Here is a 26,563-nt window from a genome sequence, read left to right as displayed (position 1 = left end):
ACAGAGTGGGCCAGTAAATTAAAGTGTCTTATAATGGGGGATTTTAATTTCCCAGATATTTACTGGAATTTGTGGATTGGTCACTCACACACTAGCAAGGCTTTTGTGGATTTATTGGATGATTGTTTTCTACAGCAGCATGTTCGGGAGGCAACTAGAGGGAGTAATACTCTTGATCTGATTATCAGTAGTAAATCTTCATGCATCAAGAATCTGCAGATAAAGGAACCACTAGGTGGCAGTGATAACAGTGTGTTGAAGTGGGATTTACTTAAAGAGGTAACTACCATCAAGGGTAAAGGGAAGGGTTTTTGCTTTCGTAAAGGTGACTACAGTGGTCTCAGAGAGTTTTTAAATTCTATACATTGGGATCAACTGATGATCTTAACAGTGAATTCTAAATGGGAAGCAATCTTGGAAGTTATTAGGCTTTATGTCCCAACTAAGAAATACTGTTCAAGGTTTAGGCCTAAATGAATGTCAGATGAACTAATTAGACATGTGACAGAGAAGAAAAATGCATGGGATACAGATAATTTAACGTGACACGGAAGCCTACGATACGTATGCTGGTCTGTAACCAAGTAACAAAAGAGGTTAAGCAGGCGAAACCAGATTCCGAGAAATCTTTGGCAAATGATGCAAAGAAAAACAGCAAAGAGTTCTTTACTTATGTAAACTCTAGGAGGAAGGGGATGAATCAGATTGGTCCACTTGATATCAATGGTTCAACTGTTGATGAACCTGCTAACAAACAATGAATATTTTGCATGGTCATTCCCACATGAGGAGTTATACAGGGAGGGGAATGCCAGAAGTGTATTCAACTCTGCCAGTAAGTTAGATAATCTTGTAATAACTGAGAGTAAAGTGGAGGAGAAATTGTTGAAGATAAACACAAGAAAGGCACCTGGGGTGGATGGAATCTATCCAGTTATATTAAAGGAGGCAGCAAAGGAAGTAAGCAAACCCTTAGCCATAATTATAAGAGCTTCCTTGGACTCAGGGGAAGTACCCATGGACTGGAGATGTGCAAATGTGACCCCAATTCACAAAGGAGGATCAAAGGGCGACACAAGTAATTATAGACCTGTTAGTTTAACTTCTGTTCCTGGAAAATTAATGGTGGCACTGGTTAAAGAAGCACTGCAGCATCATCTAGACAAGACTTCAGTTATAGCTCGGACACAGCATGGGTTTGTTAAGGGGAAGTCTTGTCTGACTAATTTGATTGGATACTATGATGTAGTCACAAAGGAACTGGATGCAAAGAACAACTTTGATATCACATATTTGGATCTTAGAAAAGCCTTTGATACTGTTGCACAAATTGGAGCAGTGTGGCATTGGAGGCAAATTGCTGTTATGGATAAAGGGATGGTTGATTGGGAGAAGACAGAGTGGCAATCAATGGACACTGCTCTTCGTGGACTAATGCTATTAGTGGAGTTCCCAAGGGGTCAGTGTTGGGTCCACTGTTGTTTTCTGCATTTATTAATGATACTGATTATGGTATATCAGGCTAAATGTCCAAGTTTGCAGACGATATGAAGGTTGGCAGGGTTGTTAATGACAGTACGCAGCAACAGGATCTAGAAAAGTTGAGCAGATGGGCTGAGAGGTGGCAAATGAAGTTTAACATTGACAAATGTAAAGTACTACATATGGGAAGCAGTAATCCCAGAGTAACGTATCAACTCTGTGGTACCACACTGACTGTGGTAGAGAATGAAAAGGACCTGGGGGTAATTGTGCAGGCAGATATGAAGTTTTCTGAGCAGTGCAGATGGTCTGCAAGAGTAGCTTCCTGTATATCATTGACAAGACACCATTGACAATGGTGTCTTGTCAATGATATACAGGAATTTTTCTAGCAGGGATAAGGAGGTGATTATCTCTTTATATAAGGCCACACCTTGAGTACTGTATACAGGTCTGGAGGCCTCATTTTAAGAAGGATGTAGAGCTGTTGGAACGAGTACAAGAATGGCAACAAGATTAGTGAATGGAACAAAGGGTTGCTCTTACGAAGAAAGGCTTAAGTTTTGCAAATTGCAGTGTCTGGAGACTAGGCACCTGCGAGGTGATCTGATTGAGGTGTATAAAGCCTTGAATGGTCTGAGCATGCTCAATGCTGATGGGATTCTTCCTCTTGCTCAGAATAATCGCCTGAGAGGGCATAAATTGAAATTGAGGAAAGATGGTTGTAGGATAGATGTGTGGAAGTTTGCCTTTAGCCAGCGAGTGGTTGATTTTTGGAACAAACTTCCATCTGTCGTTGTAGAAGTTGATAGCTTAAATAGATTCACGGCAGAACTTGACAAACATTTGGAGCGAGCGGATGAGTGAAATAAAGTTTTTTTTTTTTTTTTGGCTGATGCTATATAAGCTTGCTTTCTTGCATCATGTGCCTTTGCTAATGTATTGCAGTTATCAGATTAGCCAACATATGCAGCAACCATATCCTTTTCAGCAAAGAAATACAAGTTTTCTATAACAAGCTTTTAAATAATAATATACCTCCCTTTTTCATCAAATACTGTTTCAGTATAGTTTCTTCTACAATTAAAAATAAATCCAATTTTGATTTACTTGGTACCTGTCCATGTTAAAGGTATTGTACAGTTGTATATTATTTGGTGGGATTTCCACTACTTAGTCATCACTGTTCATGATTTCTGTTTAAGTTTGTTTTTTTTTTTCAGAATGAGACTCCTGTTGCTTAAGTTTTTCACATGTTTAGTCTTAATTCTTCCTTTCTACCATTTGGAATCCTGTACATTTGGCTTTTTATTCCTGGACTTACTAAGTTAAGTATCTTCCCTGATAATAACCACTAGTTTTGGCACTTTGCTTCTCTGACACCAGTCTCAGATCTACTGTCTATTTGGTAGCCATGTGTTGTGAATGATTTTGTTTTTCTTTACGAAACCTGTATCATTTAACCAGACCTTTTATTTGGTGAAAAAATTTTATTAATGGATATGAAAATTCTTCATGGTTTTCAATTTTGCCATTCTGTTGCCATCAAAGTATTTTGCCTGCAGGATTTTTTTGTCATGCTGTTCGAAGGATTCACTCAACCTCAGATGTACCCAAACAGTGCACTTCTCTGTCTACAGCGGCTTGTTAACTTGGAAGTTTGGAGCCATCATCTACATACCCTGTTCTCTGATCATCAAAAATTTCACCAGAATTTCATCTCCTAGCAGTATAACTGTACCTGAAGTCTGTCTAGAGGCTATAAGGTGGCAGCCCCACCACTAGACTTTCCCTGTGAAAGGCTGGTAACCTATCCGGGGGACATTCTAAATACTCGAAATAAGCTCAATGGAAAAAACTGGACGGATCTCAAGGGTAACGACCTAGGCAATGGATATAGGACTATGATTAAGGAACTTAAAGTAGCAACTTGGAACGTTGGGGGAATAAATCACAAATTAGATGAATTGACCATGGAACTAAAAAATAGAAATACTGACATAGCAGTCATTACCGAAACAAAAAAAGAAGAACAAAGGATCCAAAGAAATGGGTAACTTCATAATGATATATTCCGGCGTACCAAGTGAAAGGTGGGCATCATCGGGAGTTGCTGTTATAATAAAGAAAGAATGGGAAAACAAAACACTACTCTTGGTTATCACCCAGAATATTGAAATTAAGACTAAAAATTCTATCTTATACAATAACAATCATTGGCATCTATGCACCAGTAGAAGGCAACATTAATGAAACCACAGAATTTTATGACGAATTACAACAGATCATAGACCAAACTAACAAAAACGAGTATCTCATACTAGCAGGAGATTTTAATGCAAGGGTTGATGCTCAGTCAGTAGACAAATGTATAGGATCAGAAGGCGAACCCGTGGTCAACAATAATGGAAGATGCCTGATAGACTTCTGCATTTTTAATAAACTTAAAATTACAAATACTTTTTTCAGACACAAGAATATCCATAAATTCACATGGGAAGCAAGAAACACAAGGTCTATAATAGATTATATTATCATTAATGAAAATTTAAATGACAAAATTAGAGACACTAGAGTATTCAGAGGCAGTGAAATTGACAGTGATCACTACCTAGTAGAAAGCACTTTCAAAATAAAAAGAAATTATCTTAATAAAAAGAAGAAAATACCAACAAAAACTACTAAGAAATTAAAAATCATTTGTTGGAAGACGAAAGCACTAAATTCCTGTATGAAAGTCGATTGAAAGATAAACTCAAATCAGATGAAAGTGATAATGTTGAGGAAATCTGGTCAAACATGAAAAAATCAATTCTGGGAGCTGCTGAAGAAAGTCTTGGATTTAAACCTATAAAAAATAAAAACTGTAATTAACAAAGCTGATAAGGGGGATGCTGTAGTCATTTTAAATAAAGCGGATTATAACAAAAAATTACAGGCAATTATATCAGATAGGTCCACATACCAAGAGGTAGACTCTTCTGTGTTTGATAATGAGGTTAATCAATACAACAAATTACTTACTTCATACCGTAAAAAGGATTACATTTCAATGACACAACTAAAGCAACTAAAAGCCAGAACAAATAATGCACCTATTCTCTTTGGACAAGTAAAACTACACACAAACCCGGACACCTTATTAGGCCTATCGTATCATACAAAAATTCTGCCTTTTCTGCTTTGACAGCATATTTATACTGGATCATAAAACCTTTTCGGAAGGTATTAAAATATAGTATAAAGAATTACAACACCTTACATACAAATTTAAAAGACTAAAATTGGGGGGAGGTGCTAAATTATTTTCCCTTGACGTAGTTTCTTTATACACTAATGTTAATGTGATATATGATCTGGATGTTATTTGGGATTTATTAAATAATAACACTATTAGTATTAACAGTACGAAGTTGCCTAAAAAAAGAGATATTTGAGCTAATTAAGTTACTGGTTGAGGCTAATTATATTTTATTTGAAATAAGATTTATAGACAGATTTTCGGTTTACCTATGGGTTTAAACTTGAGCAGCCTAATATTGGAGCTGTATTTAGATAGATTGGAAAATATATATCTAATACAGTTTTTAGCCAAAATCACATTTTATGGTGACATCCTCATTATAACAGATAATGACACTATTAATGAAGTTTTACAAACTTTTAATAATATGCACATTAGGTTAAAATTTACTCTGGAAACAGAACAAGAAGAAACAAAGTCTATAAATTTTCTAAACTTTACACTTAAGAGGGAGGGTGAAAATATTAATTTCAGTAGTTATCGTAAGCCCACGAATATGGGGATGTTCTTACACTATAGTAGCTATCACCCAGGATACCCGGAGTTCAGTATGGACTGGAAGACAACGTCTTCCAGTCCATACTGAACGGATAATGAACTAATGAGACATTGTCTTCCAGTCCATACAGACAGTAAGTTTTCTCAGATATTTTTGAGTTTAAATTTCATACTTCTCCTTCCACAGGATTTTATTTTTATTTATTATTTTATTCTTCCTTCTGGTCTCTGTCGGGTCAGCTGTGATGTATACGTATACCGTTTACATGTACATCATAACAGAAAGAGGGACCTGGACTATCGTTGTGGCTCCAACGATTTTCCTGCTGACCCTTTTGAAGAAGTAGTTAAAGTCCTAGGACCCACATCTTTTGGTTCTTGCAATTATGTCCTTATTAATTGCATTTTATTTTTTATTTCAAGTAAATTGATTTTTTGCTTACAGGTTCTCCCTTTTCTTCCATGGCTACTACACCTTATAGCCCAACTCCCCTACCATATACACAAATATATTGATTTTTACCTTTTTGTCTATTATTCATTATGGTTGCCAGTCCTTTCAGCGATTACCGTAGTTCCTGAATTCATAACCTGGTCTTATATACATTTTATAATTTTGCATAAACTCTTATAGCTCATTCCTGTTTTATAAGACTTTCGTAATTTCATTGCATCTTTATCTTTATATATATATATATATAATCTAACAGAAGGGAAAAAAAATTATAAAATATATAAAAAAAGTATAAAAATACAATGCAAGCAGAATGAGAATGCAGATTATGAAAGAAATAAATGTGCATCTCTTTCTCATTCCCCTTGGCAGTGCGGTGAAATTACTCCCCCACTGCCAGGAGATTACTCCCCCAACCAGTGGTGAGCTGTGAATATTTTAACAATGGGCTTGCAGTTTTTCCGACTTTCTACCGAGTAAATCTGATTGGTCAGGGAAGTGATGTAATCCGTGGCTTCAAACAGAAGTGCTTCCCACGCTCTCACAACTACTAGTGTGATTAGAGCGTGTGACGCATTTTTCGTGACCGGTTTGATATCTCGAGTCAGGGGGCGGATTTAGGGGGATGGACAAGATGCGACTTATTGCTCCCTTAACCATGCATTTAAGTGAATGTGTAAAACGTTCCTAGGTCTATCTAAAAAAAACTGGTCGTCATGCCTCGCCCTATGATGATAACTGGATATGACAGCGTCTGGAGTTCTAAGCTTTTAGAATTTTTGAATAGTATGATGTCACAATCATGCTTCCTGAAGTTACTACTGCAGTAAGTATGACTGCAACAATACAAATATTTGTCAACAATTTCTTTTTTTGTCTCGCATTTTCGTTACATTCCATTGTTAGGTTTCCCCTAACAGCTGTGTATGTCACTTCACCTACATGATTGGTACATCAATCTGTGCTATTTTACAGAGATATATAGATACATTGCACTCTCAAGTATACATCTCTTACTTCAGTTACCATAAATCCATTGTATCTTGTCTTCCAGAAATTATGAAAATCTGTGAATGATCAATGAAATATTTACAATAAAAAAGCTCTTATTTCATAATTGATATATACAAAGCAAAATACTTAAAAGAAACGTGAAGGATGTTTCGCATAAACCATCTACCGCGCGTGCTCAGCACCCGCGCAACTTTTTTATTCGTCTTTTATTTAACTAGGGAAACATAATGGATACATTTTTTTCATGATAAAATTTTAATATTGTGAATAAAAAATAACATGAAATATTTCCATATCACAAATAACAAAAACTATCACAAAAAATTCCACAATATAAAAATAAATATTACATAAAAAACAAACTTTCTACAAAAAGTACACAAAAAATCACAGATTAGATGAAAAAAAAAAAATTATTTCACAAATATTCAAGAAAAATTTATTCTAAAAATTTCCATATAGAATTTACTTCTTTATTAATATTTGTTGTCAATCTTCTGCTTTGCTCAATAGCTGGGCAATGATTTGACATAACAATCCAGATCAAACTGAAGCTATGGTTTTCCATTTAGATGTATGGTCATCATAATGTGCAACGTGTTTAATTGTCACTGTTATTCATTATGCTGAAAGCTCACTCAGCTTCATTACTGCTAATCGCAATGGTTTCAAAGATGTTTTCTGGTTTTATTAATTGAAAAGGTAATTTCACTCGATTTTAAAGATGAACCGTCTTCGACAAAATCTCTAAAATCATTAATTTTTATTTCATATTTTATCAGAAAACATATTTCTTATTCAGTTTTCACTGTCTTCCCACCGAGATGAAAGTTCTTTCACATTCCACGATTTCGGGTAAATTATGTTTAAAATTTCTTTCAATGGTATTGTTATTTTCTTTATTTAATTTAAAATCACTCTGTTGCATTAATAACTTATCCTTTGAGGATAAAACAATGCATTTAATAACTTGTCACAAAGTAATTTTTTTTTTACTTTCGATTTTGATTCATTCAAATTCTTTCCACTTCAACATGCTCTCAATTTTAGCTTCATAATTTCCTTCAGAATTTTTCAAATAAGCAATAGCATTGATAGTTCTAATAATTAATTTATGTAAAGCTTACTTTTCAGAAGCTTTACAAAATCACAACAGTAAAAACTGTTGTGATTTTGTAAAGCTTCTGAAAAGTAAGAGAGCTCCTGCAGGATGGCGATCATTAGTGCTAAATGGTTAAGATATTCCAAATTTAAAAGTTGAGTTAATAATCCAGAATATTTAAACTTCTGATTCAAAATGTTTGCACAAAGCGGGATAATTCTTCCAACCCACAATTGCCGTCCGCAAGCTACAAGCTGCTCATCGTGGCCCGAACACACGACCGATCTTTACAGTTTCCACATCAAGTTCTTTAGCAATCATCCTTAATTCGCGCTAGTTTTTTTGGAGATTTGTGATACAGTTTTTTTTTTTTAATTATTGCCTGTATGCCATTATATTTTAGAACATTTTCTATACAGTGAAAGGTTTGACAAAGTTTCAAAATCTGCCAACATTTCATCTTCGTAAAGTTTATATAATTTCTTAGTTGCCTCAATCCCCCACTAAGTTGCTACTGTTACTAGTTCTTTGAAACAGTGCAAAATGTCGGAATCACACGGATATTCTGCTACTGTGACCATGTAAACATAGACAGGAGAAATTTACTGGAAAGCTTGGATCACTCACTTCTCTGAAAAACTTATTGCCTGTTTGTTGGAGTAAAGGGGAACCAGAACACAGATTAACCAGAGGATATAATCCACGTCGAAAATCTTCTTAATCCTCTGACTGGCTATGAAAAGCATATTGACTAGTGCAACTTCTCAGCATGTGACTGCATAGGTTTTTACGGACACCACTAACATTGCGAAACGGTAATCCCTTTCACCCTTAATTTGCACTTTCTAATTACCTAAACTGCCTAAAGACCAGAGGTGAGAACAATGCATACACAGTTGTCTCTCCTAATCTGTTCGTTTCCTAATCCCTTTGTTCAATGGAAACTATTTTAAATGTAATTACCAAGTGGAATCAAAAAAAATTTGCTATAAAGAAGTTCGTTAAACAGAAGTTTGACTGGAATTAAATAAAATTTTGAAGCAATTTTAAAATACATAATCGATCGATTGCGCCATTAAAATGCTGGGAATGGGCTGCCCGTCGCCCCACCGTAGTTTTGGCTCTGGATACTCAATAATTGCATTCAGGATTTTATTTGTAAAATAAATTATCGTCTCAACAATGGGCTCGCAAATTCTGAAAAAAAATAACACTGGGCTCTTGCAAGCCCACTATAGCTCACCACTGCCCCCAACTATCACCGATTGAGAGTTACTGCAGCTCCATTGCAACAAGCCATTTGGCAATGTGAACCGGATACTCAAACCTGGTTCCCTTTAAAACTCCATCCCAATGTGGGGGGGGGGGAGACAGGTCTCCGTCTATTCCCCTCCAACTCCCCAGTACTTTGCCTGGTGGGACTTGTCCCAACTGATCTCTTTGTGGATGCCTATTCTATCGTCCCATCCTTCTACCTGTTTCCCCCAATCTTCAGTCTCCTCCCCCACTCTAAACCGACCGAATACCTAACAATGCCACCAAATTCTAATCAACGTCTAAATCTAACCGTTCCCTCATAAACCTTTTTCGGCCTTTCCAAATTCTAGTGTTCATTCCCCGCTATATACAGGTAGTCATCGATTTACATCGGGGTTAGATTTCTGCAGGGACAGATGCAAATAGAACGGGCTCAAATGGAACCCTTTATATAATAGAGTCAATTGGAAATCACAGAGTAAGGTTCCAGGAACCAAAAATTTTACCTACCATTTTGTAACGATTGTTTTATTTTATTAGCATTCTTTATAGTCGTAGTAATAGCCGATGGAGGCATATTCATAGCCCTACACATATTAGGGTGGCTTTCATCTGATTCTATCCTCTGAATATTGTACTAGGATTAAATTAACTACTTTTACCAAACATGAGGGATCTTTATGCTTAAATTAAAAACTTTATAACACGATTTATTAATAGAACAATTAATAAAAAAAATTTAGTGTAATAAATTTCCAATATGTGTAAAATAGTGTAAAAACAACCAATCGAATGCTTCACTGCATGGACCTTTACTACCCGCATCCACAAGTGGTTACTTCGAAGGCAGGAATCTTTCTCGTCTCTGATATGAATGCGCTAATTGCTGATTGGCTCAGATTGTCCTAAATCACGTGAACAGTGCACAATACATAGCGCAGTATGATGCTGATAAATTTTGTCTGACGATTTTAAACTTTCAATTTATAAAAAAAATTGCAAAAATAAAAATGGCATTGTGGTTAGTGATCAGTGCTATTGCGATTGTTGTTTTGGTTTTTAGAAGCATTAGCAACTATAGGCCCTATTGCTCCGGGATATGCAGTGGTCATTCCCTGACCTTTCTGCATCCTCCGTATTTGGTGGTGACGGGCTCGGACCAGCGCAAAACAAGGGCTACCTGTATATATATATATGTAGGCCTTGCCACTGAAATCCTCAGAAATTAGGTGGTGGGACCTGCCAAAGTACTTAAATAATCTACTGGGTGCCTGACCTGCCCCTTTGTGGCAAAGTATCGGCAACAGAGTCCCAATAGGGGCCATACGGCTAAATGGTCAGAGAAACAAACCTCTCCCCACACACTTTTTAAATCCCTGCCCTCTGCAGAGTTCTGTGTCACACATACAAAGAATACAACACAGAGATGGGGGAATCCCCTGGTGCCATCAGACAACTAACACACATTACGCTTTATTGGTTGTACAAAGAACACAGTATATCCCATTTTTTTGAATTACGGCTTCATTAAAATTTTTTTAAAATTATGTTAAAACAATATTGGAATAATGAATACCAATCGACCACCCATTATTTTACTCTTCTTTTTAGGAAGTATATAGTGTAAGATCAATAAATGGAATAAATTTATTTAAACAAATAATATATACAGATAATTATAGATTGAAGTTTTCAAAATAATTATTTTGACTATTCACATATTTTGTCCCTCAGCTATATAATTTCAAAAAGGCTTCATTTAAGTAATTTTTTGAGATTTCCTTAGTTCCACTGCTTCAATAAAAAATTATTGTACCTTAATGAGTTCTAAAGAGTTCTTTAACGAGTTTGGTTGATGCTAGAGGAAAATCAAATAGCGTGAATAAACAGTTAAATACAGAAATCATCAAATGATAAAGAAAGAGCACTGTCATGGAGTAAGCAGTAATTTCCAATTTTATCTTGACCACACATCAGGTCTCTTTGTTCTGATTGTTTTTTTTTTTTTTTTTTTTAATGAAAACCCCAAGCACAAGAGGTATTAAAACCTATAGTTGTTGTTTGCTATTTGGGTTTTAGGAGCATTAGCAACTAAGGCCATATTGCTCCAGGATATGCGGTGGTCATTCCCTGACCTTTCCACATCCTCCGTATTTGGTGGTGACAGGCTCGAATCCCGGTCTAATAAAGAAGCATGTGTCACGCACTGCTGCTTCCAACCTGGCTACGGAGGTGCCTAGAACCTATAGTACTTAGTACTGTGCTTGGGTTGGAGGTTAAAAAGACGAAAAAGAAGATATTTGTTAACATTAGACTTGAACTTCTCAAGCCTGTAATTTTCAGGAAATACGTACGAGCGAAGGTTGTTCCATAAAACGGCAGCTGAATGATTAAATGAGGAAGATGAAAAGTTGGTTCTGTGAGTTGAAGTTGGACAGTAAATGGATGTTGGCTGGTGGTGGTATGTGTTCGGACTGTTTTGAAAGAGAGAGCGGGAATAATAGAAGCCAATTCAGAAGAACAGTGCCCATGGAAATATCTGTAGAAGAGGCATGTAGCAGAAACAGTATGTCTATGAGACAGCGAGTGGAGAGACTGTTAGAGAGGAGTCATTATTTAACCTAACTGCATTCTTCTGAATGGAATCTGGAAGTTTGAGAGGTTTTGGGGGCACTGCCCCAGATGTGATGAGGGAACAATATTCCAGGGTAGGGCAGATTTGTGATTTTTACAGAGTGAACAGCTGTTTGGAGTAACACTGAAAGCGAAAGAGAAGGCCAAGTTTTTTAGATGCAGAGGAAGCGATATTTGTAATGTGCTTGTGCCAAGAGAGATTAGAAGTCAGGGTAATCCCCAAAGGAGATATATCATTTTGCCTAGAAATCGGAGTCTCACCAAAGATAAGCATAGGAGCAGAAGAATCCTTTTTGCGAGATATAAGACAAGACTGAGTTTTAGAAGCATTGAAATCAACTAAGTTGGCTTTGCCCCACTAGAGAATTACTTGAAGACCGGCATTTAAGGAATTGGTAGCAGATTTTTGAGAAGTTGAAGCTGATTGAGCAGGACAAGGTTTCTCGAAATGGAAAGTGGAATACAATGTGCTATCATCAGCAAAGCTATGAATAGGATTTCCAGTCAATGGAAGAAGGTCATTAATATACAAGAGGAAAAGAGTGGGGGAAAGAACAACCTTGGGGGACACCAGCATTAGTAGAAAAGTTAGAAGACAGAGAGCCATCTACCATCCCCTCAGTGAGCGATCAGAGAGAAAACTGGATAACCAATTACAGAAAACAGTTGGCAAACCATAAGATGGAAGCTTGTTTAGAAGACCTTTATGCCAAACACGATCGAAAGCCTTTGAGATATCAAGAGCAACTACTTGTGTTTCACCAAACCTTTCCATTGAATTAGTCCATAAATGGGTAACATAAGCCAGAATATCACCAGTGGATCGACACTGATGGAATCCATGCTGGCGATCGTTGATCAGACTGAAGGTTTCTAGGTAGTTTAAGAGTTGGCAGTTAATTGATTTCTCCATTACTTTAGAAAGAGTAGAAGTAATTGCAATGGGACGATAATTGGATGGGAGGGATTTGTCACCCTTTTTAGGAACTGGCTGGACATGAGCAAATTTCCAAGCAGAAGGAAAAACACCTTTGGAATAAGAAAGTGAAAAAAGGCAGCAAAGAATAGGAGTAAGTTCAGGAGCACAGATTTTGAGAACAAGTGGAGAAATACCATCAGGACGTAGAGCTTTCTTGGCATCAAGAATCATCAAAATCCTTCTGACATCCTTTTGACGGAATACCACAGGAGGCACTGAATGGAGCGTGTCAGGAATAGTGGGAGGTGTTTTACCAAGATCATTAATACACGAATTGGAAGAAAAATGGGATACTAGTGGGTCAGCTTTATCCTTGGCTGAAGTGACAACAGAACCATCTGGTTTTGACAGAGGTGGGAGCAGAGATGGGCAAAAGTTGCCGCTAATAGCTTTGGCAAGAGACCAGAATGCTCGGCTACCATTAGGGAAAGAAGCAAGTTTTCTACTATTGGCCTGTTCAAAATATAGTTTGGACTGATTAATAACTGCTTTACAATTGTTGCGAGCTTTGGTGTAGGCAGAAAATGAAACTGGAGAATTAGAAACAAGTCAATTACGATATGCAACGTTCTTCTCTTAAATAGCCTTAACACATTTATTGGAAAACCAAGGTTAGATAAAGGAAGAGATTTTGAAGTGGAGTGTGGAATAAAGGATTCCATTCCTACAAGAAAAATTTCACTGACATGATCTGGGCAAACGACATCAGAAGTTTTGAAACAGTAATCCTACCATTGAAAAGAAGAAAAGAAATCTCACAGGTCATCCCATTTTGCATTCTTGTAATGTCAAACAACACGAGGTTGGGAATAGTCATGAGATAAAGGCTCCATTGGAGAAGAGACAATCACCAAGTTGTGATCTGAGGTTCCTAAAGGAACAATCACTTCGACCGTGTACTTAGAAGGGTTGTTTGTGAGAAAAAGATCAAGCGTGTTGGCTGTATGGTATTCTTGTAGGCAAATGAACAATCTGTGCAAGTAATTGCAAAAGCCTCCACATCTCGACCAGCCGGGTCGGTGTGACTAGAAAACGGAAGCCAGCTGTAGTTGTGAACATTAAAATCATCAAGGAAAATTACCTCACTGTTAGGAAAGTTGGACTGGAGAAAGTCAATTTGCAAAGAGAGAAAGTCAAAGAACTCCAAGTGATCAGTGGAGTTGGGAGAACAGTAGAGACAACAAATTAATTTGACGCAATGAGATAGAGAGATTTTAAGCCAGAGAAGATCAAAAAGAGGAGATTCCAAATTACCAAGTTTCCGACAGAGAATATCGGAACGGACATATGCACAAGTACCACCTTTGGGGCGAAAGGAATTGTATAGCGAATAATTTGGGCAACTGAGATGAGCAGTAGTTGAGTCAACTGATAACTGAGATTCTGTCAGAAAAAGTAAATGGGGTTTAGCAGACTGCAAGTAGAAATGGATATCGTTGAGATTAGAATTGAGACCACATATATTTGTGAAATGAACTAGGAACTGTTTGGGAGGTTTAAATATTTTCACAGATAAGCTTACTCTATTAGTTTGACAATTCACGGTGTATTCAATAGTAAGAAAAAGTGTGGGGGGGGACATGCTGTATGACTGATTTGGATTTTATTGGCACATTAGCAACTAAGGCTATAATGCGCCATGATGTATGAAGTAATGAAATTTTTGTATGGGCGTACACATGGTAAGAACATACCCAGATCCTTGACATAATGTGGCCTAGACAATGCCCCCTGCATACACACTACTCGGACTCCCTCCAGTCACTATCTGGCATAGTAGAGGTAGCAAGATTATACACACTAGCTGATCCGGAAGCCTCCTAAAGAGTTACCAATAGGTTCAGTCTGGTGTACTAACTAGTGGCCAGCCAGCGAACACAGTTTTAGAGCTGTACCCTCGAAATGTAAGGAATTTTGGATCTCGCTTTGATGTTCATCAAAACCTCAAAAGTCATCAGTCATAATGCATGATGGAAGAGATGGGGGAAGGGTTGACCGGAACTTAGCTCTGGAGACTAAACATGGGTTCCACCACTTCAAGCCTCCAATATCAGCATTTAAGGAATTGTATCACTCAAGTAATGAATTATTTCTAAATATACAGTCTTATTAAAAGAGTAATTTCCTTGTATAAATTCATAATGAATAATGCTTTAAAGTAAAAATATAATTAAGAAACATAACTTTACTAACAAGAAAAATGAAGTCATATTTTTCTGATATTTACAATACAAAGATACCTCAGTACCGTTTCTAGACAGAGAACTTTCACCCTTGAACGAGACATGAACTTATCAAAAAATTGACAAGTTCAGGTTTCTCACAAGATCCTCTCATTGTAAAATCACATATATATATTTTTTTTTTATGAAAACCACAAATACGAAAGGTATTAAAACCTATAGTACTTAGTACCGTGCATGGGTTAAAGGAGAAGTATGTGGGGAGGGGGATGCCGGAAACTTTGCTCTAGAGACTAAACATGGGTTTCACCACTTCAAGCCTCCAATAAGCAAAGTGGTGGTATTTCACCGGTTGATGAAAGTCATCTACCACCTACATCATTGATGTAAATTGCTGAAAGCAGAGCTCCACAAATTAAGACAATATAGTAAGTTCACTGGATGGCAGATATTTTAATCTTCTCTTAAAGCCCATCCCGTGGCTGAGGTATTGATAGGTTCTTATAACGAGATATTAGCTGAATAGCCATAAGCAAATTTTGGTACTGTATGGTTTCTAAGAAAATTAAGCCATAAAAGACAAACATTTAAGTCTGGGTTTCTATTTCACATACACAGTTCTTCATCTCTCACTACACCATAAAAACAGCAAATGGTACTAATGAATCAAAACCTGTAACTATCTTCTCAATAATACCTAGCAGATGAACTGTAACATATGTGGTCCAGCTATTATTCTGATCTCCAATCTAACATGACCTTAATGATGTTAACACTGCATTTTGGGTATTCCATGGTCACTTTCTCACACACACTAACAAAATGAATCAGGATTACCAATAGACTTTAAGATAAATGCACCATAACAAATAGCTAAATTGTTTCTACAGGACACACAAGAGAGCAACTAAACAAAGATAAAACTAACATATCGGCAAGAAAGCTGCAAGATAGCCTGCTAAATATGACATAGCAGTATTTTGCAGCACCAGTGTATGACACAAATTCTAACCAATTGCTGAGCAACATATGGTGTTATATTAACAAAGAGCTGTATGGCTGTATGCTTGAAACTGTCCTAGCTGAAGTCTATGTGAGATGTAATACTTTCACAATCAGGGTATAATAATACACCAAGTTCATCCAACTTTACACTAAAGAGAAAAATCAGTGTTGTATGTAATCTAACAATTCTTGCATGCCATAACTTGCTGTGAATAAATTATTTCGCTGCATAACTGTAGAACCATGAAGTGAATTCTTTCTTTTGTAGGCATATGTGCAAATGCAAGTAGGACCAGAAAAAGAACATTTCGTATCATTAGGTTCTTAATTATTTCGCTGCATAACTGTAGAACCATGAAGTGAATTCTTTCTTTCTTTAGTAGGCATATGCGCAAATGCAAGTAGGACCAGAAAAAGAACATTTCGTATCATTAGGTTCTTCATTTCGTCCACAGGTTCATTACACCACCAAAAAAGATTTCAAAAATAAACAATAATGTATAGCTATTTTACTGTAGATTTAAGTTAATCTTAAACTGTCCCTAAATTTAGAAGTTAATACAGGGTTATTCAAAATGAAGTCCGGGGTTTCAGAATTTTTTTTTTGGGAAAGGGCATGGGCATAATCATTTGTAGCCATCTCGAAAGAATGCATAATATCTCAAGTTTCGTTCCCACGTTCGCGATGTTGGGTATGCTGCACCGCTAACCACCAGATGGTGCTGGACGCATATCGCCGTGCAGTTGTTCGTTTGTCTGTGATGCCAGTTCTGCTCTGTTGCGACATCGCATCGGAATGTAATGAGAAAGCTTTTACTGTGTTGGAGTTTCATGTAAGTAAATCTGTTACTGTTGTGCAACACCACTTTCGGACAAAATTTAAGAAAGATCCGCCGATGGACAAGACAAACGATGGTATAACGCAGTTTAAGGAGACAGGATGTCTGTCCAAGGGAAAAAGTCCCGGTCGCTCGCCTGTATCAGATGCTAATGTGGAACGCATTAGGGAAACTTTTCTAAGGAGCCCAAGGAAATCCACTACGAGGGCAAGCAAAGAACTTCACATCTCACAAACTACAGTTTGGCATGTTTTGCGGAAGCGATTATTAATGAAACCATATTGTCTAACCCTGTTGCAGTCTTTGAAACCAGATGATCTGTGCGTGAGGAGTAACTTCTGCACTGCACTGCAGAGCCACATGGAACAAGATGACACGTTTGCTGACAAAGTGATTTTTTCTGATGAAAGCAGAATGTGTGATTTTGGGGGACATCAAATCCGCATACACACGTGGTACACGAGCGGGACTCTCCAAAAGTAAATGTCTTTTGCACCATATCTCAAAGGAAAGTTTACGGCCCATTTTTCTTTTGTGAAAAGATTGTAACTGGAGAGATTTCTCTGGATTTATTATGCTTATGGCTTCTACCCCAACTACAGGATGATAGTGCGAACTTCATCCTACAGCAAGATGGTGCCCCATGTCACTTCCATCATATAGTCCGGAATTATTTAAACCGCCATTTACCACAGCGATGGATCGGACGTGGGATTGCTGTAGATCAGCAGATCGAATCCTGGCCGCCTCGGTCTCCCGACCTAACACCATGCGATTTCTTGCTGTGGGGTTTCATAAAGGATAACGTTTTTGTGCCTCCCTTACCTGCGACTATACCAGAACTGAAAGATCGGATCACCAAAACCATTGACAACATCACTCCTGACTTACTAAGCCATGTGTGGGAAGAATTCCTTTTCTGAGTTGACATCTGCCGGATCACTAAAGGCTCTCATATTGAACATTTATGAGGTATGTAAAAAAAGCTTCATTACTATACTTGAATTCTGGAAATATTTCTTTCTTCCTATGTCTGCTCATGTGTGTACAGGAATTGTTTGAAACCCCGAACTTCATTTTGAATAACCCTGTATAACTCAGCAAAATTATTAATAAATTCTTTAACAATTACACAGAGAATATTTTCACTGATAAACATAGTATTTATATATAAAAATGCTTTTTGACCTCCAACCATCAAGAGGATTGGTTGAGAAAAAGTATAAGTTTCACTTAAAAGAATACAAACTTCTTTCTAACAAAATACCTAATCTTTTTGGTAAGCATATTGGGGTAAAAATTACCCCTGTGGTTCGTATCTTACCCACAAAAAGCCTCCACACCCCTGATTCATAAGGATATAAAGGAACACAGGATCATTTTATTTACTTTTCAGTGACCACATAAAATTTGCATTATCCGTAACAGAATGATGATGGGTAGTGATGTTATCTACAGCTTCGGAACAGTCATACGAGTTTTTGTAGTTCTATCATTTGTTTCATGTTTCAGAGATGCATAATTCACTTTCATAGAGGGCTAATCAGAAAACATTCTTCACTTATTTTTTCATATATTTTAAGTGTGCTAGAAGGGTGGCAACCTTAAGTGACATGTGATTTGTTTGCGATGTCACCTGATCAAACTGTTTTCACACAGCATGGATTCTGTTCCTCACATCTGTAATTGCTTTACAGGCCATTTATCATACTTGATTATTTATCATATATTCATTTTGTGCTTCCTCTGTGAGAATATTATTCCACTTTATCATTCTTTCATGAGTGACACATTTGTTACTAAGGCAAACTGGAGGAAAACAATAAGTTTGTCTTCAAGGATAATGACATTCCTATAGGTCAATAAAAAAATAAACCCGTGGTGAAGTCAGCCAATGATCACTTTATAAATAAACCTCAACTATAACTGTGTATTTTGACAAAAAATAAGTAAATAAATAATACAATAAATAAAATAAAGGTAAGAAAACACATCTCAACTTCTGGGAGAACAAAGAAAAACACATACAGTTACATTTTAATTGCCATAAAATATTTAAATTCACACACATCAAAATGCAAATACATATTTACTTTTTTGCTTATACAATTCATGTAAAATGCCTAGGATCCGTTCTACCTCTTCTGTGGTTGTATCTCGTTTTGATTCTGTATCTTTCATCTTTAACTGGGCATAAAAAAAATAAAGTATAAAAGGGCAATATAATGATATAAACAATTTAAGAATAAAAGCAAATAAATGACCATATTAGTTTTCATAATTTTATATATTGATAATGTACGAGGGGTGATCATTTAATTCGCAGACTGCTGCAATATCTTATCTTAATTATCATCATCTGAATCTTCTGTGGATTTCTCCTTCTCAAAATACTTTCCCCTGAACACACTTTCGCCACTGTCGTACCCATGCATTAAATGCTTCTTGCAAGCCATTTTTTGAAAGTCTGTGAAGTGCTTCTGTTGTTGCTCTGCGAGCATCATTGTGTCGGACGCAAATTCTTGCCTTTCAGAGCTTTCTTCAGACGTGAAAACAGGAAGAAATCACACAGGGCCCAGTCAGTTGAATAAGGGGGATATGGCAGAACCTCAGCATCTACAGCTGTGATCACTGCCTGCACAAATATTAGCCATATGGGGCCTGGCACTGACTTGATGGAGAAACTACTTCAAACCAAAGAGTTCGGTCGTACTGGAATATGGCCATCCTACCAAGACACTCATTACCATACACATCATTTATCTCTTTAACCATTTCTGATGCATTCAAGCGCCATCTAACACAATAACGAATCACATATCGCTGTTCAATCTGTATGTCCAACATGATACTTGCTTCAAAATGATCGTTGGTGACATGTGGCTAAAAACCTCTCTTCACACAACACTAGCTCAACAAGTACTGGCATGCACACACACAGGTCTGTTCAGCAGCGATCGAGAGTGCCTCTAGAGACACTTACAGAAAGTTTGCGTGATAAACATAAAATCTTGTACCAGTCTGTGAAATAAATGATCACCGCTCATATATATATGAAAATTTGAACTTTAATTTAATCATTTAAAGATTCTCCCATATGGGAATTAATAATTCATTTTCCTTTAGAATTGAAGCAAATAATAATGCATAATATTATTGGTATTTGTGGAACCTGGGTCCAAAGTCTTGGGGAAATTACTTCTCATTGTATACTTAAGGATTAAGTAGAATAGCATGTTCTACATATATAAATTAAGATAAAAATAAATGAAACCAGATGCCAGTAGCATGGCAAACCAGAAGAGTGAAAATAAAAAACAACCATACATAATAACACACACACACCGATGAGCCAAAACATTATGACCAGCGAGATGTTATGCAAATCAAAGCAATTGCAGGTGAACTACGGTGCATGCGAGGGTCGGGACACGGTATAAAAAATTACCCGATACTGAGTTCCATTAATCAAGAGTAACACTTGTTCTTCAGACAGGAAAGGCAGCAGACTTAAGGGAGTTTGACAAAGGCCAAACTGTAATGGCCACATGACTGGGTAGGGCATATCCGAAACGGCACGGCTGGTAGGATGCTCACAGTCAGCTGTAGTTAGTACCTACCAAACGTGGTCCGAGAAGGGGGAACTCACAAAACGCTGGTGAGGCGTTGGACGACCACAGCTCATAGATGCTCGAGCTGAGCAAAGGCCCTCCCAGATTGTAGGTGGCAACAGAAGGGCAACTGTAGCGCAACTCGCCAGTAATTGGAATACTGATTTTTTTCTTTTTTTTTTTTTTTTAGGTAAACTCCAAACACGAGAGGTATTAGAACCTCTAGTACTTAGTACCGTGCTTGGGTTGGAGACTGGAAAGATGAAAGACGATATTTGTTGACATTGGACTTGAACTTCTGTAGACTATAATTTTCAGGAAATAAGTATGAAGGAAGGCTGTTCCAGAAAACGGCAGTTGAATGAATAAACGAGGAAGATGAAAAGTTCGTCCTGTGAGTTTAGAGTTGGACAGTAAATGGATGTTGGCTGCACGTGTTCAGACTGTTTTGAAAGAGAGAGCGGGAATTATAGAAGCAAATTCAGAAGAACAGTGCCCATGGAAGAATCTGTAGAAGAGGCATGCAGCAGAAACAGTACATCTATGAGACAGTGAGTGGAGAGACTCTGTTAGAGATGAATCATTAATTAACCTAACTGCCCTCTTCTAAATGGAATCGAGAAGCCTGAGAGAGGTTTCGGGGGCACCACTCCAGTTGTGGGAACAATATTCCATGGCTGCGCAGATTTGCGATTTATACAGAGTGAGCAGCTGTTTGGAAGAAAAGTAATGCTGAGAGCGAAAGAGAAAACCAAGTTTTTTAGATGAAGAGGAACCAATATTTGTAATGTGCTTGTGCCAAGAGAGATTAGAAGTCAAGGTAATCCCCAAAAGAGATATATCATTTTGCCTAGAAATTGGAGTGTCACTAAAGATAAGCATAGGAGCAGCAGAATTCTTTTTGCGAGATATAAGGCAAGACTGAGTTTTAGAAGGGTTCAAATCAACTAAGTTGTCTTTGGCCCACTGGAGAATTACCCGAAGATCGTCATTTAAGGAATTGGTAGCAGATTTTCAAGAAGTTGAAGCTGATTGAGCAGGACAAGGTTTCTCGAAATGGAAAGTGGAATACAATGTGCTATCATCGGCAAAACTATGGATAGGATTTCCAGTCACTGGAAGAAGGTCATTAATATACAAAAGGAAACGAGTGGGGGAAAGAACTGAACCTTGGGGGACACCGGCATTAGTGGAGAAGTTAGAAAACAGAGAGCCATCTGCCATCACCCTCAGTGAGTGATCAGAGAGAAAACTGGATAACCAATTACTAAAAACAGTTGGCAAACCATGACATGGAAGCTTGTTTTAGAAGACCTTTATGCCAAACACGATCGAAAGCCTTTGAGATATCAAGAGCAACTACTTGTGTTTCACCAAACCTTTCCATTGAATTAGTCCATAAATGGGTAACATAAGCCAGAATATCACCAGTGGATCAATATTGACGGAATCCATACTGGCGATTGTTGATCAGACTGAAGGTTTCTAGGTAGTTTAAGAGTTGGCGGTTAATTGATTTCTCCATTACTTTAGAAAGAGTAGAAGTAATTGCAATGGTACGATAATTGGATGGGAGGGATTTGTCACCCTTTTTAGGAACTGGCTGGACATGAGCAAATTTCCAAGCAGAAGGGAAAACACCTTTGGAATAAGAAAGTGAAAAAAGGCGGCAAAGAATAGGAGTAAGTTCAGGAGCACAGATTTTGAGAACAAGTGGAGAAATACCATCAGGACTTAGAGCTTTCTTGGCATTAAGAATCATCAAAATCCTTCTGACATCCTTTTGACGGACTACAACAGGAGGCATTGAATGGAGCTTGTCGAGAATAGTGGGAGGTGTTTTACCAAGATCATTAATACACGAATTGGAAGAAAAATGGGATGCTAGCAGGTCAGCTTTATCCTTGGCTGAAGTGACAACAGAACCATCTGGTTTGGACAGAGGTGGGAGCAGAGATGGGCAACAGTTGCGGCCAATAACTTTGGCAAGAGACCAGAATGCTCTGCTACCATTAGGGCAAGAAGCAAGTTTTCTACTCTTAGCCTGTTCAATCTCTAGTTTGGACTGATTAATAACTGCTTTATATTTGTTGCGAGCTTTGGTGTATTAGTATTTTAGTATTAGTATTAGTAACGGCCGCATGGTGCAAGAAAGCCTATGGCTTATGCTGCACCAGCCAAAAAAAAAAAAAAAAAAAAAAATCCGAACAAAACAATGATAAAAACAAAAAATAAATAAATAAATAGTTAAATAAAATAAATAACTAATTAATAATAGTCAATAAATAAAAAAAAGTAATAAAAAAAAATAAATAAAAAAAAATAAATAAATAATAAATAAATAAAAAATAAATAAATAAGGCAGAAAGTGTAGGCAGAAAAATGAAACTGGATCATTAGAAACAAGCCAATTACGATATGCAACATTCTTCTCTTGAACAGCCTTAGCACATTTATTGGAAAACCAAGGTTTATTTAAAGGACGAGATTTTAAAGTGGAGTGTGGGATAAAGGATTCCATTCCTGCAAGTATAATTTCACTGACACAATCTGAGCAAATGTTGACATCAGAAGTTTTGAAACATTAATCTGACCAAGGAAAAGAAGTCTCGCAGGTCATCCCATTTTGCATTCTTGTAATGCCAAACAACACGAGGTTGGAAATAGCCATGAGATAAAGGTTCCATTGGAGAAGAGACAATCACCAAGTTGTGATCTGAAGTGCCTAAAGGACCTCTCACATCGACCGTGTATTTAGAAGGGTTGTTTGTGAGAAAAAGATCAAGCGTATTGGCTGTATTACTAGGATTGTCCTGTATTCTTGTAGGTAAATGAACAATCTGAGCACAAGTCATTAGTAATTGCAAAAGCCTCAGCATCTCGACCAGCTGGGTCGATATCACTACAAAACGAAAGCCAGCTGGAGTTGTGAACATTAAAATCACCAAGGAAAATTACCTCACTGTTAGGAAAGTTGGACTGGAGAAAGTCAAGTTGCAAAGAGAGGAAGTCAAAGAGCTCCAAGTGATTAGTGGAGTTGGGAGAACAGTAGAGACAACAGAAGAATTTGACACAATGAGGTAGAGAGATTTTAAGCCAGAGAAGATCAAAGAGAGGAGATTCCAAATTGCCAAGTCACTGACAGGGACTATCAGAACGGACATATGCACAAGTACCACTTTTGAGGCGAAAGGAATCATACAGCGAATAATTTGGGCAACTGAGATGAGCAGTATTTGAATCAATCGATAACTGAGATTCTGTCAGAAAAAGTACATGGGGTTTGGCAGACTGCAAGTGGAAATGGACATTGTTGAGATTAGAATTGAGACCACGTATATTTGTGAAATGAATTAGGAAGTCCTTGGGGGGTTTAGATCTTTTCACAGATAAGCTTGCTCTATTAGTTTGACAATTCGTGGTGTATTCAATAGTAAGAAAAAGTGGGTGGGACATGCTATATGAAGTAATGAAATTTTTGGATATGGCGTACACACGGTAAGAATATACCCAGATCCTTGACATAACGTGGCCTCAACAACGCTACACTACATACATACTACTCGGACTCCCTCCTGTCACCATCTGGCAGAGTAGAGGTAGCGAGATTATACACTAGCTGATCCGGAAGTCTCCTAGAGAGTTACTAATAGGTTCGTTCCAGTGTACTAACTAGCGGTCGGCCTGCGAACACTGTTTTAGAGCTGTACCCTCGAAATGTAAAGAATATTGGATCTCTCCATGATGTTCATCATAACCTCAAAAATCATCAATCATTCTGCATGATGGAAGAGATAGGGAACGGTTGACTGGAACTTAGCTCTAGAGACTAAACACGGGTTTCACCACTTCAAGACTCCAATAAGCAAAGTGGTGGTATTGCAACGGTTGATGAGAGTCATCTACCACCTAGTACTGCATGGTAATGTAGAGGGTCGGCATTCCTCCATGTGGTGTGGGCGCCACACCTCGACCCCTGCTTACGTTGGTTCACACCTGGGTGGTTACGCACCATGTACTTGTGCATGGAGGTTATACCCAGGATTACTAACAGTGCAAGCAGAGGATATGGCTGTCAGAGACCGTCCGGACTTCGCCGAAATTGGGTCTACTTGACTTAAGTGTCACCCGAATATCAGTTCCATCAGTGTTTTAGACTCCCAGGCAGCAGGTACAGCTTGTATGGCATATCTCAGAGAATGTCTGTGGCAAACTCAAGGACCATGATGATGGGAGTAATGTGTCACAACACACAGTATCCTGCTGAAAGTGGGGATGCGTAGCCACAGGCTTCTCCGAATGGCTATGCTAACCACGGTTCACCGGTGACAGCTCCTACAATGGGACCTTGAGTGATTGGAAGAAGGTCGTCTGGTTCAATGAATCACATTTCCTGTTGTACCATGTGGATGGCCAGGTACATGTGTGTCGTTTACCAGGGAAAGTGATACCGCCTAGATGCACCATGGGATGAAAACAAGCCAGTGGTAGCAGTGTCATGCTTTGGGCAATGTTCTGCTGGGATACCCTGGGATCAGTCATCCATGTGCCTGGTACTCGACATCTACCACCTACCTAAACATCGTTGCTAACCAGGTACACCCTTTCATGGTAACGGTCTTCCCCTCTGGTGGTGCCATTTTTCAGCAGGATAATGTGTCTTGCCACACGGCCTGAATTATTCGAGACTGGTTCGCAGAACATGAGAAAGACTTCCTGGTATTGCCCTGGCCTCCAAATTCCCCAGACAGCAATGCCATCAAGCATCTGTGGTGTGTGTTGGAACAGAAACTCCGATCTGTGGAGTCTCACCCACAAAGGACGTGTTGGTACCAGATACCACAAGACACATTTAGAAATATTGTAGTGTCCATGCCTTGCTGGGTACGAGCTGTTTTGGCTGTACACGGAGGACCAACATCATACTAGGTCATAATGTTTTGGCTCATATATACAGGGTGTCTCAAAAATATTGATACAAACGTTTAGGGGAGGTAGGTAATATTTAAAGGAATGTGAATCGCATAGAAACCTATAACCAGAAACGTCATGGGAAAGTAGTAGCAGAGGCAAAAGAAGCAGAAATGACATAAGACAGTAATTAGTGGCAAACATTTATTTGACATAATATTAACAATGGATTACAAGATGAATGCATTTCATGATGTTACAACAGATGCTCGAAGGTTCCACCATGAGACGTGATGCATGCGTGACATCGACGCAGCATGGATTGGTGGACATGGTCGAACACACCTGGAGTTTCTTTGACAGTAACAGCAGTGCAGACGAGTCTCGCCATGAGATCCATTTCTGTCAACACAGGCGATTCATACATGATAGATTTGAGGGCCACAGAAAGAAATCAAGGCTCGATAAATCAGGTGAGCGTGGAGAACAGGCAACGGGTCCACCCCGGCCAATCCATCGACCCCCAAAACGCCTGTTCAAATGGTCACGAACTCACCTTCCATAATGGGCAGGCACCCCGTAATGTTGAAACCAAATGTTGCGTCTCACATTTGCTGGAACATCGTCAAGTAACCCTAGTAGAACTTGTTCAAGAAAGATCCAATATTTAGCAGAGTTCATACGGGATGGTAACAGGTATGGACTGACTAAGCAGTCACCGACCATACCTGCCCACACATTTATTGCGAAGCGATGTTATGCCACATGGGGGTGCACACCGTGTGGGTTGTCCTGTGCCCACACATGAGCATTGTGCTGATTGAATAAGCCTTCCCAAGTGAAATAAGCCTCGTCCATTAACAAAACATAGGCTGGAAAATTCAAGTCTTGAACACTTTCTTAGAGAAACCACTGCGCAAAAGCTGCACGTGCAGGATGATCTTGGGGAAGCAGTGACTGAACCCTTTGGAGATAAAAGAGGTGTAAGGAATCGTCATGCCAGACACGCTGTACACTGCAATGAAACACTCCTAAGGCAGAGGCAACGGCACGTGTGCTGGTAGTAGGATTATTCTGGACAGCATTCAACACACTTTCTTCCATGGCGGGAGATTGCGTCGAACATGGTCTGCCCGCACTACTCCTGTTACCTCTAAATGACCCATAATCGCACAAATTTTGATGATCACGTGCAAACAAATGGTGGTCCGGTACATGTCTGTCTGGGAAGCGTTCTCCATAAATTTGTTGAGTGACTCGTTCATTGCCCTCTGTTAATCCATTCACTAG

The 26,563-nt window shown here is 38.2% G+C and overlaps 1 protein-coding gene across 1 annotated transcript in view; it reads right to left on the bottom strand.

Annotated features, from left to right (window-relative positions):
- Positions 1-26,563, bottom strand: part of Nse4 (SMC5-SMC6 complex kleisin component Non-SMC element 1) — a 166,939-nt gene that overhangs the window by 82,861 nt on the left and 57,515 nt on the right. Inside the window, exon 6 of the mRNA XM_090373402.1 lies at positions 18,845-18,938. Within this exon, the coding sequence (XP_090229528.1) occupies positions 18,845-18,938 (94 nt within the window). The remainder of the gene's footprint in view (positions 1-18,844; positions 18,939-26,563) is intronic.

Source organism: Mastigoproctus giganteus, chromosome 5 (assembly GCF_048544385.1).
Source record: "Mastigoproctus giganteus isolate SK-2022 chromosome 5, ASM4854438v1, whole genome shotgun sequence".
NCBI lineage: Eukaryota > Metazoa > Arthropoda > Arachnida > Uropygi > Thelyphonidae > Mastigoproctus > Mastigoproctus giganteus.
This window is presented reverse-complemented; position numbering and strand designations above follow the sequence as displayed.